The following is an 18,532-nucleotide window of genomic DNA, read 5'->3' as shown; positions in this document are numbered from 1 at the left end:
TTTGATCTCAAAACACTTAAGCATTCATGTTTTTATTTAACAGTACTAACCTATTACAAATAAGTTTGGATCTTTTAACTAAACAAATGTCTTCCTTTAAAGATACTGACAGTAGTAAAATATATTACAGAAACTGATCTAGAATCTCTTAAATCCTTATAATGTGTGTAGAAATACATCATAGGGGAAAAAATGCCAAGGGTGGAATGAGTAGTCAGGTTTTCCCTTCTCATTGTATGGCAACTTGCCTGAACTTGCGCAGTTCAGAAGGTTTTGAAGAACTGGCTATTACTATCTAAGCAAATTGAACAGTACAAAACCTCACTGAAATTCATATCATCTCACTCCATTTTACTGATTTCACTTTGCTTCAAATTTTTTTCTTCTTTTTTTAGCATTTGACTTCTTCAATTTCTTCTCCTGATTCTTTGTTTCATATTCTTCCCTGATTTCAGCATCTCAGTAAGTATAATTTTGGTAAGTTTTACTTATTTTCAGTCTCCCATAGAGGAAAAATACATCCTATTTGGATTTCTAGCATTTTGTTATATCTCAAGAAATAAGTGAGCGCAGGAAGGAGAAATAGAGTAAGAATTTAGGCATCAACAATCTTAATTTATGCTGTATGAAGTCAACTGAGCTTTCCACAGAGCACATGAGACAGAGCCAGATTTCAAGCTGATCTAGAATGAAGTGAAATTCTAGTCTTTGTTACAAAGATTTGGATATTGTAAATTACCTCTTTCCGCTTTTAGTTAGCTGCCATCACATCTATTTAACTTGTAACATCCATGAAAGAAGAACTTTTACTTCATGAACACCTATGTCTCTAGTATGTGATTTTTGCAGTCCTCATAACTGTTCATTCTATCTTCCCACAAACCCAAATAGTTCTGTGAAATCTTCCATGAGACATCAGGCAAAAGAGAACGACCAATGTAATACTGCCAGGAATTATTAATGGAAAGTAAGGAAGAACTTCCTGTAAATAATTCAAAACCTGCAAACATTTATCTGACACCCTGTTTTTTTCATCCTTTGACTGTTAAAAAAAACCCCCAAAAAACAAACAAACAAACAAAAAAAACCCCCACAACAAAAACAAAACAAAATACCATTTCTAGCACTGGTTCCTTTTCTTTTATTCCTATAAGAAATTATCCTGATAAAACATTTGGAGAAAAAGGATACAAACCTCTTCTAGTGAAAAGCATTGGGAAATACTGACATGGCTTCTGCTCTCTCCTTTGCTTTTTAGACTAAGAGCAGTTTGTTTCAAGGTTCAAATATTATTACTGTAGGACTTCATCCGTTCCACCCTCAGCCACCACAGAAGCTGCTATGGCAGCAGCAGAGTGATTCTCAGACACATTCAGTAAACTGAACACCAAATAAATGCCTGTCAGCTTAGCAGTCAGCCTCATTACCTTTATTTCTCCTCAACAGAAAATCTGTAGCTAACAGAAATGCTTATACTTATTTCCGAGTTTCTAAAACATTCTTAGAGGCTTGTAGCACACATCAAGTCAATCGACTGTTTATAAACAAGTCATTCTTGCTCTGAGGTTCAAAAAAGCTTTTTTCTCATAAAAACATACAATGAAGATTGTCAGAGACAGCAGTATTCCAGCAGCGAAATACCGCTTTGTGTCAAAGCTGGAGCAAATCAAAAGTCCAGAGGCCATACAAAGTCCTACAGTCACCTAAGTGTCTTTGGAATACCTTGATGACACATATGGCTGGACATATGATAGTCACAAAAATAATCTTAAAAATTAACTAGCTACTCTTTCAAACCTGTCATATTATCAATCATATCTTTTATGAGTAAATGAAGAATAAATTCACAGTTCTGTCAGCAAGTTTAGACAGAGAAAGGTTTCATAAGACAACTGAAGTTAACACAAAACATTTGTATGTTGTCTAGCAGCAGCAATTATTCAAGTTTCCGAATCTTCACATTCCAGAGGGCCAGATGTCACTACATAACACACAGCCACACCATGAGTATCAATTCTGACTTCATTACACAACTTATTCAGAGGATTTCATTAGTGTGTAATTTCTTCTCCCACTGCAACTCACAACTTCAGTCTTTTCCCTTCATGAATAACATTGCCACTGGCATCACCGTCATGAAAAAGAATTCTCCCACGAACCCAAGGCCATTTGAGGATTCTTGTTTAGAGCAATCCATTATTCCACAGGCAGACAGCCAGACAGAAAGATTTCATCTTCTTCTAGCTCACTGAGGCGCTGCAATGACCAAAAAGTGAAACGAGGCCTTGGCTGAGATTAATGACTCAAACAGCCTTCCCCTGCAATCAGAGCTTTGCTAGTTCCCTGCTTTATCTTTCAAGCCAGTATCTTGACACTTAAAAGCAATTAGCTTTCCATTTGAGTGTTGCCTGCCTATAGCCTTTTTGCACACTTATGAACACAAAGACTTCTGGCTCCAAATACATGTTTTAGGGTGACTAGATGATCTTGTTTCTGTACAAGTATCACACTACACCACCATCTCTTTCTTGATTCCTTCTCAGACACTTGGCACAAAAATGTACCCAGAAGTAGCATCTACTCCTCTCCCGGAAGGAACTGGTTAGTCATTTAACACATAGTTCATACCTTCTCATATGAGCAAAAAAGGATATTGGAGAACAGCTCAGATGGAAGAGTACCAAGCATGCACATGTACAAACTCTTGTTAGCATAACCCTTGCCCTGCACTTAGTTTTACAATCCAAGTTCTTCCTGATTTACTCCATTCTAGATTGTCATTGAGATTTTAAGAGACTCCCAGTTGGATCTGCCTTACCACAGGCTCAAATATATCAGGTAGCTGGACTAAGAGAGCATCAGAGAAATCATCTGACAAAAGCTGAAGCTTGCCTGACACCAGAGGCACCAGTTCCTCCTCCCATCAAGACACCTTCAGGCTGGCCAGAGACCACTGACAATGTCTGCCCATGCAGACACAAGTCTGAAATGCTTTAGAATGGGCTGGAACCTGTGCACAAGTACCTCTTTGTTCTTCCTGGTATTCTGCAGTTCTGCACACTCTGGAAATGCACCATGGGCACTGCACCAGTCATGTTAAGAGAATGTGTCCTACATACTGATGTGCATGCACACAGGTGTGAATCTAGAGAGATTTATTTAAATAGTTCCGTTAAAAATTATCTTCAGTGCTTGTACATAAAAATAAGTATGAATTCCATGTGAATCGTGTAATTAAAGCTTGAAACAATTTACTCACCAGGAAATTACCCATCACTTTCCAAGTTCAGAGATTTGTCTCTGAAGTAGATCAAACTAGACAAGCAAAGTACTAGCATTAAAAAGAAAAGTGGCACATTTTGTCAGTCCTTTTATCTTTTCAAGCTCTTTTATTCTGAAGGGACTAAAGAGAAACAATAGGGCCCCACATTCTCACAAATATCTCACAGTTCCTTGTTGCTGCCTTGTTTGTTAATATGCACAGTTCTCCATGGCTTACTCCAAAGCAGAGCCCTTCTCATCTGAAAGCACATCTCAGAATTGTAAGTTTAGCAGTAACTAATGAAAAACAGCCCAGCTTAACAAGTAGAGCATTAACAAGTATTTCATCGAAGATATAGGAGGAAAGGTGCTTTGGAGAACTCCTAACAACAGAAACAAGGTCACTTGAGTTTTGGCAGACTTAGCTTATTTTAGCAATCTTGTCTGATATGAGAAGCAGTGAAAGACAGTCAACATTTTTTTTCTTTCATTTGAAAAAATAGCTGAGGGATTTCCCAAACATTCAATTGTTTGGTGTAAGGAAAAGCAGGTTTTATTTGCATCATCTGCAGTCAGGCTTCAGTGCTCTTGCAAAAAAGCCAGGCTAGTGCATTACCCAAGGTGAAATTGTGACAACCTTTGACAGATAATTGGTGTAGATAAGGAGAATAGAAGAACCATTCCCAGGTAAGAAAGACATAAGTGTGGCATACAGTGGAGTTTAAAAGCAGACCTAACTGATTCCTAACAGGTCCAGGTTCCATCTGAAAAAATGTCTGTTACATCCTTCAGAACCAAACACCCATCTACCTAAATGTCATCTACAGATCAAAGTCGTGAGACAAGCACATAAACTTCCCCTGTGCAAATGGGTAAGCATTCTATCTCATGGGACATGAGCAACAAAATCTATACATCCACAGCTAGGCAAGGTGTAGCCTTCTTACTCTGGATGGCTGGATGGCAAGATCAGCCTTCAGAATAATGATTTAAGACTCAGAAAACACCAACCACGGGAAAGCACCCACACCATACGCAACTCAAATCCAGAAAGAGGCCCAAGAATCAGAATTACAGTATTTAAGCTATGGCCAGAAAGTTAAGGGAATCCCCCCTCATTTTGCAAGGTATTTAGTGACTTAGAGAAGACAAATACAGAAAAAGTTCCCCTCTCCAACAAAAAGTAGGCAAATGCTAAGCTCAGGCTCATCTAAAAGAGAAATTCTAAAAGATGCTATGAGCCAAACACAAGGTAAATTTGGGTCTCAGTGCTTTAGCTTGTGGCAGCAGAGTAAGAAGTACACAGATTCCCCTTGGATATCATTAGAAGTGTGATTACATCCAAGTCATTAACCAAGACTAAACACAGGGCAAATCACAATTTGAAACAAGTAACAGAACCTGGTCTGAGCAAGTCCAAAAAATGTCATGAACTCTTCTACCTAAAGGAGACAGAAAAATGCATCTATCTTTACAGTAAGAATATTTTTTATTTTCATTTTATTAACTTAATCTCCTTTCATGCTGTAACCTTACATACTCAAACAATAATGGAACAGGAAGATGCCAAATCCTTACCTTGCTAGCAAGTAAGATGCAGAAGCTAAAATACAGATGTTAAAACCTTTACCAATAAAGGACATTTTGCTGCCACAATAACAGCCATTTTCCATCCTGGTTTGGAAAACAATACAGACACTTTCATAATGAAACTCAAAGCACTTACACTACACTAGAGAAAGCACTATTTATTCTGAGACAGTCAGAGGTGATTAAGTCTATTAATAGAGCCAGTTATATACAGTAAGTACTTCCTGATATAACTGTATGAGACATATGCCAGAAAACAAAATCTCCAAGGAAATTAATGCTTTAAATTTTAAACAGAAAAGTAAGCTTATCATGAATGACAGTAAGAATCGGATTCATCTTCCTCACAGGTCTCCTCAATGGATTTCACACAAAGAATGAATGTCACTGTAAGTTTCCACAGAAGTATGCAGATGACAACACAGAAGTCACTGTTTTCAAGAGGTAGATACAAGGTTTAATAGGTGCAAAAATGTAGACTTCACTCAAGAGCATGGTCACACAGGATTCCATGTACAACATCATAATGAGATTGTTTCCACTGTCCTGTTATCTTTTTGGTGAATTAATAGTAATGTTAGTGAGGATGATGACTTATGCTTTTACTTAAATGGAACAGTCTTGCTATAAAACTAATTCAGGGCTTACACTTGAAACTAATGGTTTCACTGGTCAAGAAGGCATGATTCATCCACTCTGCCAGATGGGAAGAAGCAATGAGCTACTACAGATATTACTGGTCTAGCCACTTTTGAAACATACTCTTGTTTGAGTAAAAATCCTTTTCCAGAGAAATCCTAAGGGGTAAATCCACTGCCCATTGACATCAACCAACATCATTATTCCTCAGTTTCAAGTGACTGAGCCTTTAGCCATTTCAAAAAACCACTGTGGAATGTGGCAGTGGACAAGCCCTTCAAAGCAAGCTCATTTCATCCTAGTTGCTGCTAAAAACACTGGAGGATTTCAAACCTGTACAAAGGTATTAGACTTCAGTCCATGCTGCAAATGTATTAAAATATCTTTTTCTCAAGAAGACTCAAATTCCATTGCATGAAAGTCCAATCTGATTAAACAGGCTGGGTAACAGCCATTCAGGATTCTTGCAGTATGTTCAAACCTTTGTAAGGCTATGTGAGCAGCAGATCAACAGCAGTGTTGATGAAGGATGGCAGAAGAGGTGTGTTTACACCCACACACAGACCCTCCCTCCCCATCCCAAACACACCTCCAGTGCTTTCAAGTTCTGGATTCCTTGTGCAAGTAATAGAGTGAGTGGGCAAAACAGACCCTACACGTCCTCAGAACAGTGGACTGATATGACAGCTTGCGAACAGAAGGACAAGTACAAGACTGCTGAAATGAAGGCAACAGGGCCCAGATGCAATTTCATCTACTGTGTTCTCCAGTTTTCATGGCCACAGAGCTAAATAAATCAACATTTTAGCAAGGGACAAACAGTTCCACTGGAAAGGACACAAGTTTTTCTCCTTACAAGCATCAAACTTATGCAAACCAACTTGCTGTTTGCCTGAATTTGGAACTTGTACTTGACTCCAATTCATGTGTCAAAATGAGCAGTTTTGTTTCCAAACCTGCTTGTTCAGTGACAGATCAAAGTGACAAAAGGACAGGTGCCAACCTTAAAGCTAACACACAAAATGGTTTTGGTCAAGCTGATCTGAAAGTAATTCTGAACTGATAAAGAAAACTTAGAAACTGACTGGATTCCATAATTTATAAAGTACAAATAAAAGTTCGTTATAGTTACCAATTCCACCTATGATATTGTGGTTTTACCCCTTCATTTTCACACAACTGATCACTTGGCAAAAACTTCTCAGGACAAGTGCACTGAACCTTGCCAAAAATGCAAAAGAGAAAGCAATAAGGGCAGTGACATACATGTGGGTTTTTTATTTCTGTATGCAATGTAATGTTTAGGCACGTTGTTTGGGACGCCTTCTAAAAGAAATCATTGGCCATTGTTTAGAATATCCTTTTGGCTTTAAATACTGGTCAGGAAAACAAATGATGTAAAAAATAAATGAATATGACTATTACAGAAACAAAAATGGTTTTGCGTCTAAAAGTGCAGGAGTATTTTAACCCTTTCACCAGACAATGTGGCAATATACAGTATATTGCTTCTGTTTGTTTGAGAAGGCTGTTGGAATTTTACACTGACATAGAAAATTATAAATTACACAGAATTAGTTTCCATAATCACTATATATATACATAAACCAGCTGTGAAAAAACTGGTTCAGAACATACAAATGAAAGCCTCACACAGATCAGTACAGTGAAATTACCAATTAACATGCTCTGCTGCCAAAATTTGTATTAAAAACACTATTTACTTTTAAAATGCAGGTACTGTAATTACATTAGCAGCATGAGCATTTCTTTTACTTGACTTGTCTAAAAGGATTATAGCGTTTTAAATACGCAGATTGTTCTGAAATGTTCCATTGTATGATGCTTGGTATTAAACTAAATCTTGGTGAACTGTTTAAAGGCAGGTGAACCACTTAAACACAACAAGCCATGTGCACTCCAAATATTCTAGTGTTTCACCTGGAAGGTATTGTTTCAAGCAAACTAGACTTAACAGAACATATGGCTTTACAGTAACATCAATTTGTCAACTAAGCTGTTGCAATAAATACTTAAAATCTCTACCAATAGACTTACATTTTTTGATCTGTTTAGAACAATACAGAAAACAATTACCAATTAAAAAACCTGTTGTAAAATGTTGAACACCAAAAAATTCTTATTTAAATCACTTTTGAAAGCTAAACCAACCAAAATAACATTTATAGGGCATTTCAGTTTCAGAAAAAACATGAATTTTCTTTTTCTTTTTTACAAGGTGAAAAATGTAAGAAAACTGCTAAATACTTTGGTCACACTAATTGTCAAATAGTTATGTCTCAAATACATTAGATTTTTGTATTCACTTTTTTATAAAACTATTCTTACAGCCATTTTAACTATAGTAACACTACTGTCATCATTACATGGGTAGCAGGATCTTATTTCACAGGCCCCCCGTTATTTAGAACAATACAATATAAACATACGCAAAAATTATTGGTATTTCTCAATGTGCAATATTTTTACACTTATGAATTTCTGTACAATGTCTTAAAATCTAGAATATAAATGTTGCTGGTCCTGATTCCTTGCGAAATTAGTGCAGCAGTGACTGGCTTCAACAGGGTCTAGATGATATCCTCAGAAATACTCAAACACCTGGACATCAGTTCTTTCTCTTCAGCCAAGGCAGTAGACATCACATATCATACAGGGCCATTAACAGATGCCTCTCCTAAATGGGTGTGTTGATCAGTCCTAAGAGGCCAAAAAAAGAGATGTAAGCATACAAAAAAGATCAAAGCAAATTCAAGCAGGTGCAATAAAAACCAAACCAAAAACTAAGAACCCTGGATCCTGTGCAGCAAAACCCATGAAGTGAAAGAAGGAAACATGTGTTAATAACATGCTCATCCCAATTATCCTCTGCAGTCCAGCATTTCTGGAGTCCTTATTTCCTAATTAGGCATAGCACTCAATTAACTGAGCACACCACTGAAGAATGTGTGGCCTTCATTAACTGATCTAATAAGTGATCTCCAGAGACGTGGTATTCAGAATTACTAATAAGGAGCACATTTCTGATACTTATCCAAATCTTATTCTGAGGCAAAATGTGATACCAGGAGTATTTAAGGTTGCACTGGAAAGCCAGCAGCTAGGACACAACAGGAAAAAACAACAGCATCTTAAAAAATTGCTTTAGTTATTAATCTAATCTACAAAGAGCCTTTCACAAATACTTTGAATGTCAGTCCATTAGGATGAAATGTTCATGAAGTACGGAGGAAAATGGAGAGCAAACCTACAAGAGTGAAAACAGCAACAGTATATATATTTCTAGATAAAAGTTGAGTGTAAACATGGGCTCAGTTGCTCTGGACTGGCATAAAGAGATCAAACCAATGCATGAGGACATCAAAAATATGCAAGCAACAGAGGCAAAAAAAATCCCAACTTCCATTCAGTTCCAAGTCTGTGGAATACATTTGAAGATTCTCTACAAGAATGCAAATACTGCTTGAAACTACAGATGAGGAAAGTTACCTGTAACTCCTGTTCTCTGATGGTGGACATCACAGAGAAGCCACTCTGGGGTCCGTGCTCTACATGCACATGACCAGCAGAAGCCCCCTAGCTAAGTCTTTGGCTGCTAAGCTCTAAAAACACTTTTTAAAAAACATATGTAAACATTAGAGAAAAGACAGACAGCACTAGATAAAAGCAAACACTTTTTAGAGAAACCTGGAAGGTAAGAAACAAATGCTGCAGGGACAGGAAGTGTGACAGTCTGCACAACCATCACTCACTCATTAACTGTCCAAGAAAAAAGTCCATGACAGAACAGGGCTCCTAGCAGAGATGACTCCTGCTAGGCACCAGCCAGAGACCTACCTAGGGGACTCCTTCCACTAGTCATACATACATGGAGCCCCAAAAGCACCATTAGGTTTATCTTGGTATTAATCCTGTGCTTATGAGGATCTACTGCAACAGCCACCTTTAGAGAAAGTTCTGAGCTTTGCTGAAGCCAGCAGGATTCAGTGAAAGGAGTTCCTTGAGATTTCCCACAACTTAAAGGCAAACTAGCAAACTGCTAGCTCTGAGAACCCTCCGTTGGTTCAGACAAACATTTTTACTCAAAAGATAACCAAGCACCCAAGGACTTTTTCCCTACAATATAATACTTATCAACATTTAAAAAAATATTGTTGTCTTGATAAAGACAGCATCTCCAGGAGACACTGTGAAAGAGTTTTTGGGTCTCCCACTTGAGGTATACAGGGTTGTTTTTTCTGATTGGAATCCCCTTCTTGATCAAGTTTGAGATTTATGCAGAGCAGGAAGTTAGAAGAAAGGAGCTAGTTAACTACTGGCTCATAAATCTTAAAAAACAGAATCTAAATTTGTCAAACACACATATTTTAATCTATCTAGAGTACAATGAGAACACACAGTAGAGTTCTGTGCATCAATTCACTATTCTAACTTGGTAACACTGTCACAGAACAGAATGGGATATTTACAACTCCCTGCAAGAAAAATACACCTTTCATGACTCAAGAGTCTTCGAAACAACTGAAAATCCAACTTGGGAGAATTTATTAAAATAAAAGCAAGCACATTTTTAGACTGAGCTAAACTCAATCTCTTTAGATTAAGCCTGTTAGAAAAGCACACAAACTGCTATTTAGAGAATTAAAAGCATCCTTGAATACAGTTACCTTTGTTCTGGACTGCTGTTAGTAGGCTGAAGACTTGAAGGGACCTCTTCTGCAACCTCTGTATTCTCTTCTACTACATATTTACAAGAAGGATCCTGCGAGGTAGTCAATTTTCCTTCCTCACTTAAAAAACAAAACAAAACAAAAGTAAGTCACTATTTAATGTATGTGAAGCTTATTTACAGGGAATTTCAGGCAACAGGAGAAAACTGAGACGGGTCCATATTTCACATGCACATGGATTTTAAGTTATGATTGCAATATGAAGATCAAGCACATGGCTCTAGACTTCACAAACACCTAATGATGCACTGGTGCTTACATCCATTAAAACTTGACTGGATAAAAGGGCAGGAAACACAGTGATTGCAAATAAGATCAGAATGGAAAAAAGGAATGTGTGTGATGCCTGAAGTGATAACAATCACGAGCCTTTACTATACATACCGATAGGATTTCAACACTCTGAAGCCAGAAGAATGCAAAAATGGAAGGAAGTATAAAAGAAATTCAAGATTCCCTCAGAAATTGGCATTAATAAAGTCTGTCCATGAAACATACCAGCAAAATCATTAACTCATCAGTATCTTACATAATAAACTCCCTAGTAACTCCACAGTGAATACTATGTATGGTTTATGGGGTACAAAGACTGCAGCCCAATCTACTTCACAAACTGCTTCTTGTAGACAAAAACAAAGTTTAGTGAAAAAGCTGTACACTCACACTATGTAAGACAGTACCATGTAACCAGGCAGCCTCAAAAGTCATTAGTGAACAAATCTTCTGGTTTGCCTCTAAACCCAAACTTTTCTGTCTCTCTATTCCACCCTCTTCCACCTCAATCACACCATTATGAGCAAACTAAAATACAAATTTGAGTATATATACCTGCAAGAGATAGTTATAAAGTAGCTCTGAAGTAGACAAACAATCTTATACCTCTGTAGCAACAAATCTATTTATTCAAGAAGTGCCAATCTCCTCTGCTGGTTTTCTTCCTATTCTCACAGTTCTCCTTTCCATGGATCCTTTAAATTTCAATGAATCCTTCTCTTTTCTCCTTCTATCCTGCAGAGCCTGCAAAAATACTGTCTTTTGCATTGCAATCTCTCATCAAGTTTTCCCCATCTAATCTCCCCATCTCATTTGCCTTGATACTCTTTGCATTCCTTCCAAATAAAATACTTGTCACCATCACCATCGAAAGTGATGTCCTTGGTTTTTTTTATTTTTTAAAGAGGCAGTCTCTGCTGGCATTCTTCCTACTTGTTCTCCACTCTGAACTAAGTTCAGAAATCACATTTTTGTCCTTTGCAGCTTTCCACAAATTCACTACGGCACTTATAAATCCCCTCAATGTTGACTTCAACACCATCAATTTTCTATTGACAGAAACCTAGATAAAGCTGAAGTCTGGAAGCATCCACTTTGAAAGGCAAATAGGCTCGAGTAGGACTTCTCCTCACTACTCTAACTATCCCTTACTTTAGACCTTCTCCCAGCAAGCTGGTTTAAAAAAATGCCACTTGAGCATTTTTTTAAATGCAGCACTATGAAGCTGCACATGTCTATCAGAGTAGAACAGTCTCTACATTTAAAACCTCATCTTTGAGCCCCCTTGTATCTTCCTTTGACATTTCCCTTTCAAATCAAGATCCAAGAACTTTTCAATATACAATAGGCCAGAGCGCCTGATAATCTCATCTGGGCTCCGTTTCCCATAAAAGATTGGACCAGATAAACTTTCAAGGTCTCTTCTGACTGGGGCAATTCTATGATATTGCATCCCTTTGCACCTCCAGGTCTTTTTAACTACAGTTCTAGCAGGTAACTCCATGAAGGCAGGCAGGAACTGTCACCAGGTGCTGCCTCCTCATGTTAGTTTTTGCACCAGTATCACAAGTCACACAACCTGAAAGTGCATGTGAGCTAAACTAGTTTAAGGAGAAGTTCAAAGACACAATGGATAACTAAACCAAATTTGTGAACATCAAAGAGTGAAGACCATGTAAAAGCATTGTGCAAAAGACAACAAAACTGGAGAGCAGACACATCATTTACTACATCAGCAATGCACTATGGATGGCTTCATGTGACATCAATGTGCACAGAGTCCCAACACCTCTCTAAAGTGCTGTGGTTCACTCCTGTATCAATACCATTTGATTTAGAAGCACTGTGCAGTCACAAATCCCCTCTCCTCTGTGCTGAAAAACCATCAGAAGTTAAGTCACTCGGACAACCAAAAGGATGGAATAAAGAGTGGTGGAAAGCTGCTTGGTTTTCAAGGTCTGCTCATTTTGGATAGTTCAGGAATTATCTCCTACTACTTCTAATGAAGTAATTTAATTTAAACTACAGGCAGTGTAAGGAGTAACACTGGAAAAGTTTCTAATACTGGAATTGACAAGGGGTTGGTTTTTTAAAGAAATTTCCAAGACATACTGACAATTTCCTTTTAGTATTTAAAGCTAGAATAGGGACAGATACTAGAAAGTTGTTCTAGAAGAATGAGAAGAGGGTTGCATGTCAAAATGCTCTAGCAGTGTGTTCCAATTTGTCAACATCAGGGTGGAGCCAGAACACGTCAGCTTCAATAAAAGCAAAATTTTGGCATGTCACATTGTTTGTAGCCTCTGATTCCCTACATAAATATTAAACAAAAGCACATAATACTAAATGAAAAGGACTTCATCATTAAATCTGAGCTCACAATATCTTAGTAGATGGCATGGAGTAGACAACACTGAAATGTGCTTTATTCTCATAAAAGGATGACAGTGTTGATATAATATTCAATTTGACCATGTTGCAAGACACTTATTCCTGAATCTTTGTATCAGAAGACAGCAAAATTAAGAAGTTGTTCTTCCAGTTATTCCAGAATTCCATGTGCCACCTGTAGTCCAGAAGAGATTTAACATCTTTGTGCATACCACCAGCAGTGATCACCCCAAGTGTCTGATGAGCTACACTCAAAAGCAGTGCCTTGCTGGCCTTCAACTTCTGCTTCCATCCTCCTGGATGAGAGGAATGAAATTCCAATCCAAATCTAGGAATTCTGTGCAAAATTTTAGAAGTTTCACTTTGATGTGCAATGTTAAAAGAACTGTACATGAAAAATGCACAATTTTGCATCAGAGACAAAAGCTGAGTCAGTCCTGTGCTATAACCTTGCACTGAAACTAAGGTTTGATAAGTAAAGTCACATGTTATAGTAACTAACTAGAAGTCAAATTTCAAAACAATTACTTTGAAAGGTTTCTAGTATGCCTCAGGAATTATCACTTAACCTCTCTTTGATGATACAGTGTTCCATCAACACAGTTCTATTTACATGGTGGGAAGGCAATAAACAGGCATCCTTACCTTTTGAAAACAGCAGTTTCAGTTTTAGCATCTACAGTTAGGCTCAGTGTCTCCTTCATGCTGCCATTCATGACTGTCTCAGTTACCTTGTCTGCATTTTCCACATCATCCTCCCCATCTGAGCTGGCCTCCATAGCAACACTTGCTGGGGCTGCAAGCAGAAATAGAAGCAATTTAGCATATGGCTGGTTATGTTTTTATCTCATGCACAAGCACATAAGCCAATACATCAAGAACGGTATTCTTGCAGCTTTGCATACTGAATTCTTCCTTACAGAGAATGTCATCCTTCTGCAAGTGCTGCACAGAAAGCATCAGTATTACTTACAGATGGTTTAAGGAAAAGCCACAGTTGTCGCTTTTTTAGTTTTGACTGACAGTGGTTAGTGCAACAGTTTTGCCTAAACAAGGTCTTAGTAGGATTATGGTGACCAATTATTTTTCTGTACAGTCAAATTCATGACAAGTCTACACAGCACAAATTTGACTTTAAGCTTCTGAGTACTGACAAATCTTTGGGATGCCTGGACTTCTCACCCGCACTTCTTGCGCTCTCTGGTAATAACAGATACAGAAAAAGCTCATAAAAATATTTTTGTCCTTTCACCAGTTCATACACATAGAACAAACCATTAGGGCATGCACAGTGAAGGTGGCTTTAGAAAGGAATGAGCAGGAAGGAGAAATCTGCACACACTGAGGCTACTGGCCTAGTGCCCCACAGATCAAGACTGGAGGCTACCATTCCTTTTGGGCATCAGCTCAGCTAAATGCTGACACAAGTGAGAAGATTCCCTAACAGAACAAACTTACAAACTCTGTATCTTTGTAATGCTTTTCTCTTCATGATGTGCAAACTTTTTAGCTGAATCAGTAACACTGGCTCTTGTTTTAAACTGGAAACTAGTTTAAATAGTTTAAAAATTCTTTGAAAAGTTACTTTTAATAACCATCAGAACAGCAGCAGAGCCAGAGAGGAGTCTAAATCTAAAATTTTGAAGTCCATGGAGATTTTTCTTAGGTGCAACTCCTATGATGAAGCTATTAGCATTTGGAAATGCAGCAAAGTTTACTTACTCTCTAGCTGTGTTGTATGAGTAGTTGCATTTGCACTCAATGGATCACCTGGATCTGTGTTTGTTTCCATTTCCACAGGAGAACTGCTTCTTAAGGAGTCTTTTGAGCTTCAAATAGAATTTAAAAAAAACTTCAGAAACATCTCTGAGTAGCAAAATGAGGCGTTCTTAAGGCAGTATTAGTTCTCTACGAAAGCTGTAAGGCCTAGAACTATACTGAAACTGAATTAAGCATGTTTGTTCTAAGAGTGCTGGAAAAAAATGCTAAATAGAAGTTTAGTAATGCAAAATGCACCAGAACTGAGCTGAGCGTGTTAGATGGTAATCTCATTTTCACTTCATTTTGTTACATTACAGGTACTAGTGGGTATGTCCCTGGTAACTAAGGCATCCAGGTAATCACCAGCTCCTTGCAATGTTTCCAAATATTTTTTACTGTTTTGCTAAATGCATTTTTCCAATTTGATAGTTCTCTGTTGAAACTGCCAGTGCAGTCATGAAGCACTACAAAAGTGATTTCACTACTTAATTTTATATACAGTACAGCTACAAGTTTTTCATTTTAAAGGAACTCAGATGACAAGATTTGGCCACTGGAAAAACACGTCACCATTTACAGAATGTATCTTCTATCCAGTAATGTGGCAACTCAAGTCTTCATTTTCTAGGCCCTTAATTTGATTATCAATTTACCTGCCTCAATCATGAAACAACACAATTTTATGTTGGAAGAAAAAATCATACTTTTATATCTGAGCTGTTTTGATGCCCAGACAGAAAGTCAAAAAAAAGTGTATAAAAAGCAAAGTCTTCCAATATGAGAAGGAATTAGTTCCTGACTATCAATATTTGGCAACTCAAAATTTACATCTAAGTAATTAGGTACATACAAAAGACTTCAGTAGAGTGTAGAGTTCAATCCAAAAAAAGAACAGCATTATCTTGTGTGTTCTCAAAATCATGCAGAACTACCTGACCTATTTATCACAGCTGCATAACAATATGAAATTTTAAAAGCCCAAAACACTAGTACCCACTCAACCTGGAAAGGGAGATCACACAGACACATGCTGCTGGAACACACAACATTCTTCAGACACTTTACATACACCAGCACCACAGGCTTGTGCAGAGAGCAACACCCCAAGAAAACCAAACTCACCCTGAATAAGTGACATTCTTACCTCAAAGAGGATGAGAAGTCAGAAAAGGAAGCCCAGCCAGTTTCTTTAGCTGGCACAGGTGCTTCAGTACTCCATACAGCAGAGCCAACAGAATCCAGACTGGCACCATGTGCAGTCTCCATGGGTACATCAAAGTTTGCTGACCAGTTAGGCGCTGAAAAACCATCACCAGGGTCATTAGGAACAAATTTCTATAAAGAACATGAGTGCACATATGCCTAACACTGATTCCCTCTATGTACATTTCATAAAGAGAAGCAAGATTCATAACTAGACTTGAAAGCACATGCAGAAAAATCCCGTACATCCTGTTAAAAAATTAGTGTATTCCCTAAAAGGAAAATTCTGCTAGTAAGGCAGAATTTTAAGATCAGTAATTCACAGCACTCTGCTAAAAAAAAAAGTTTATCTGAAAACAAAACTAATAAAACACTTTCAATCACAAGTACAGTCCTGATTTATCCTTTAAATTAACCTCAATATTTGTTACCATATTTCAAACTAATTTCTATAAAAATGAAAACCACAAAAGTTTTTCCCCTTCTTCAATTTCTTCAAATAATTTCTCATGCACTAAGACCACTGCTAAATTTCAGAAAAGTTTAAGGCTTTTTACAACTTAAAATATTTATTGATATTGTAAATTTGGGAGCAGCTGTGAACAGCATCTAATTTAGGATAGGTCCATTCAAAAAATTTCACCTACTCAAGGGAAACATGTTTTTCATTAACACTTACATACAAAAAAACAGGCTGAAAAGGAAGCTCTGACTAGCAATTAGAAATTCCAACCCAGGCAGATATGGGAGGAGACCCACATGGATCAAAACTTGTTTGACACACAGATGCCAACGACACCAATCTGACAAAAGAAAAGAAAACCCTTAACTTTTCCTTCTAATTTAATTCCTTACAGTCTAGATAAACACAGGGCTTTTACCTACAGACATTGCCAGTTTAACAAAAGCCAGTTTAGTCTGACTTGAATGGGAAAACTTTTCAACCTATGACATCATTTAAGATTCCACATAAGAATCTCCTGATGTGTATCTTTCACTCACATTTGAAACCAGAACAATGCAAGTTCACCGATCTTCAGAGGGGAAGTCTTCTAAAAGAACATTGTTAGACAAAAAGCTGGCCTGAAAGGCTTCCAGTAAAAGGACCATCTTTTGGGTTTGGATAGTAACATATCAGAGTTTTGTAGTCACTCAATATTAATAAACAAGCATTTAATCCTCCCCTTTCTGACTACTCCTCCTTTTTTAACTCTTGAAGGGTAGAAATAGGAATTTTAAAGAGAGTAAATAATTTAAGACATGTAAGGAATTCAAACTTCTCAATATGTGCATGCTCTGTGGCAAGTGAGAAAGACTAAGACAGTTGGAATAAAAGCAGTCAACAAGGAAACTCCTACAAAATCAGGCTGCTAGATCTAACAATTTCCTATAACCCAAAGCACCAGAAAAACGTACGTTCACTTAAGTCTACTTCCATTTTGTCCTCTGTATTGGTGTGGGATTCAAACAAGTCTTGTTTAGTTCCATCCTCCTCTTCAGAATCTGTACTTTCTTCACTGTCTGTACTGCCCGAGCTACAAATACAGAGAGAGAGTTTACATCCTGGTTTTAGTGTAACACCCTGGGCACAATGAAATACTGCAGAGTTGCAGGCTAGAGTAAATTACAATTATTTCTGACAGATTACTTGAGGTATAATTTTTAGCTCTTAGTATTCCCCTCATTCCTCTCTCAAAGAAACAAGGTTTAGGATTTCTCACTTGATCACATGAAGAGGCTTTCAGTGGATATTGAGGGAGGCTGCACAGCCCTGAGTTTTGGGGCTTAGGTGCTCCTTCCACTCAATGCATTTTCCTTTGTTCACAGCCATATTGGTACTGTAGTGAGGACAGCAAGGTCTAATAGAGGTGTGGAGCTGGGCTGCCCTGTCCAAAGCAAGGACAGCCAGGCCAGTTTAAAAGCAGAAGGAAAGAATATACAGCAGGGGGGAAAAAACCAAAATCAACAAGCTATGAAAGCCAAAGTGCACCTTTTGCAAATTATGGCTGGAAAACAAATCACTAGCGCCACATGCTCACTCATTTCTCCACAGAATGGAAATACCTAGTTATGCTGGACAGTCTGCACTAATAGACAGACTGAACCAGAGGACAGGTGTATTACTGCATGCTCACTACACTGCTGTCTGGATGAGAAACACCCTTCTCACCTGGAACGCCTCTGGGACTCCGGTGCAAATGCAATATGTTTTTCTTCCCAAATGTCTTCTTCATCAGAGCCACCATCATCAAACTGCTGTATCCGCTCCTTACAGCATGCCTCAAACAAGGCTATATTGCCCTAAATACAGCATAAGTAAAAAATCCATATTACATTAGTAAACATCTTGAAAATTCCTATTTTGAAGAGAATCCAAAGCGTTTCTCTAAAAGCAGCAGAAAACCAGAATGTCTCAATTTAAAGCTTGTCAAGAAAATACACAGTGCTGCTTGTTTTACTTGGCTTGTAACAAGCTGAGTGGACCAAAGAGCACTTAGGAGTTTCCATCATGTTTAAAAATGGGATGTGGGAGTGACCCCAAAGAACTTTGCAGACAACCAGAGCACCAAGTACTCTAGCTTTATTTTCTGTAGTGGGGGGTCATTTTAGCTCAACCAACAAATAATATTGAGGTTCAGAGACTCTGTCCTTACTTTCCTATC

The 18,532-nt window shown here is 37.8% G+C and overlaps 1 protein-coding gene across 6 annotated transcripts in view; it reads right to left on the bottom strand.

Annotated features, from left to right (window-relative positions):
* Nucleotides 1-4,993: 4,993 nt before the first annotated feature.
* Nucleotides 4,994-18,532, bottom strand: part of PPP6R3 (protein phosphatase 6 regulatory subunit 3) — a 52,389-nt gene continuing 38,850 nt past the window's right edge. For 3 of the 6 annotated variants that reach the window (XM_054276354.1, XM_054276357.1, XM_054276355.1), the window contains exons 17-24: nt 18,040-18,170; nt 17,286-17,404; nt 15,811-15,964; nt 14,628-14,734; nt 13,551-13,701; nt 10,626-10,643; nt 10,179-10,301; nt 4,994-8,211 (exon numbers count right to left, since the gene is read on the bottom strand). In XM_054276354.1, the coding sequence (XP_054132329.1) occupies nt 8,160-8,211; nt 10,179-10,301; nt 10,626-10,643; nt 13,551-13,701; nt 14,628-14,734; nt 15,811-15,964; nt 17,286-17,404; nt 18,040-18,170 (855 nt within the window). In that variant the 3' untranslated portion in view covers nt 4,994-8,159. Of the gene's footprint in view, nt 8,212-10,178; nt 10,302-10,625; nt 10,644-11,069; nt 11,259-13,550; nt 13,702-14,627; nt 14,735-15,810; nt 15,965-17,285; nt 17,405-18,039; nt 18,171-18,532 lie in introns of those variants that run through there. The other 3 variants (XM_054276356.1, XM_054276358.1, XR_008483022.1) reach the window with 2 other exon arrangements.

The sequence above is a fragment of the Melozone crissalis genome, unplaced genomic scaffold (assembly GCF_028551555.1).
Source record: "Melozone crissalis strain CALT ecotype California unplaced genomic scaffold, PUWL_Pcris_2 ptg000018l_1, whole genome shotgun sequence".
NCBI lineage: Eukaryota > Metazoa > Chordata > Aves > Passeriformes > Passerellidae > Melozone > Melozone crissalis.
This window is presented reverse-complemented; position numbering and strand designations above follow the sequence as displayed.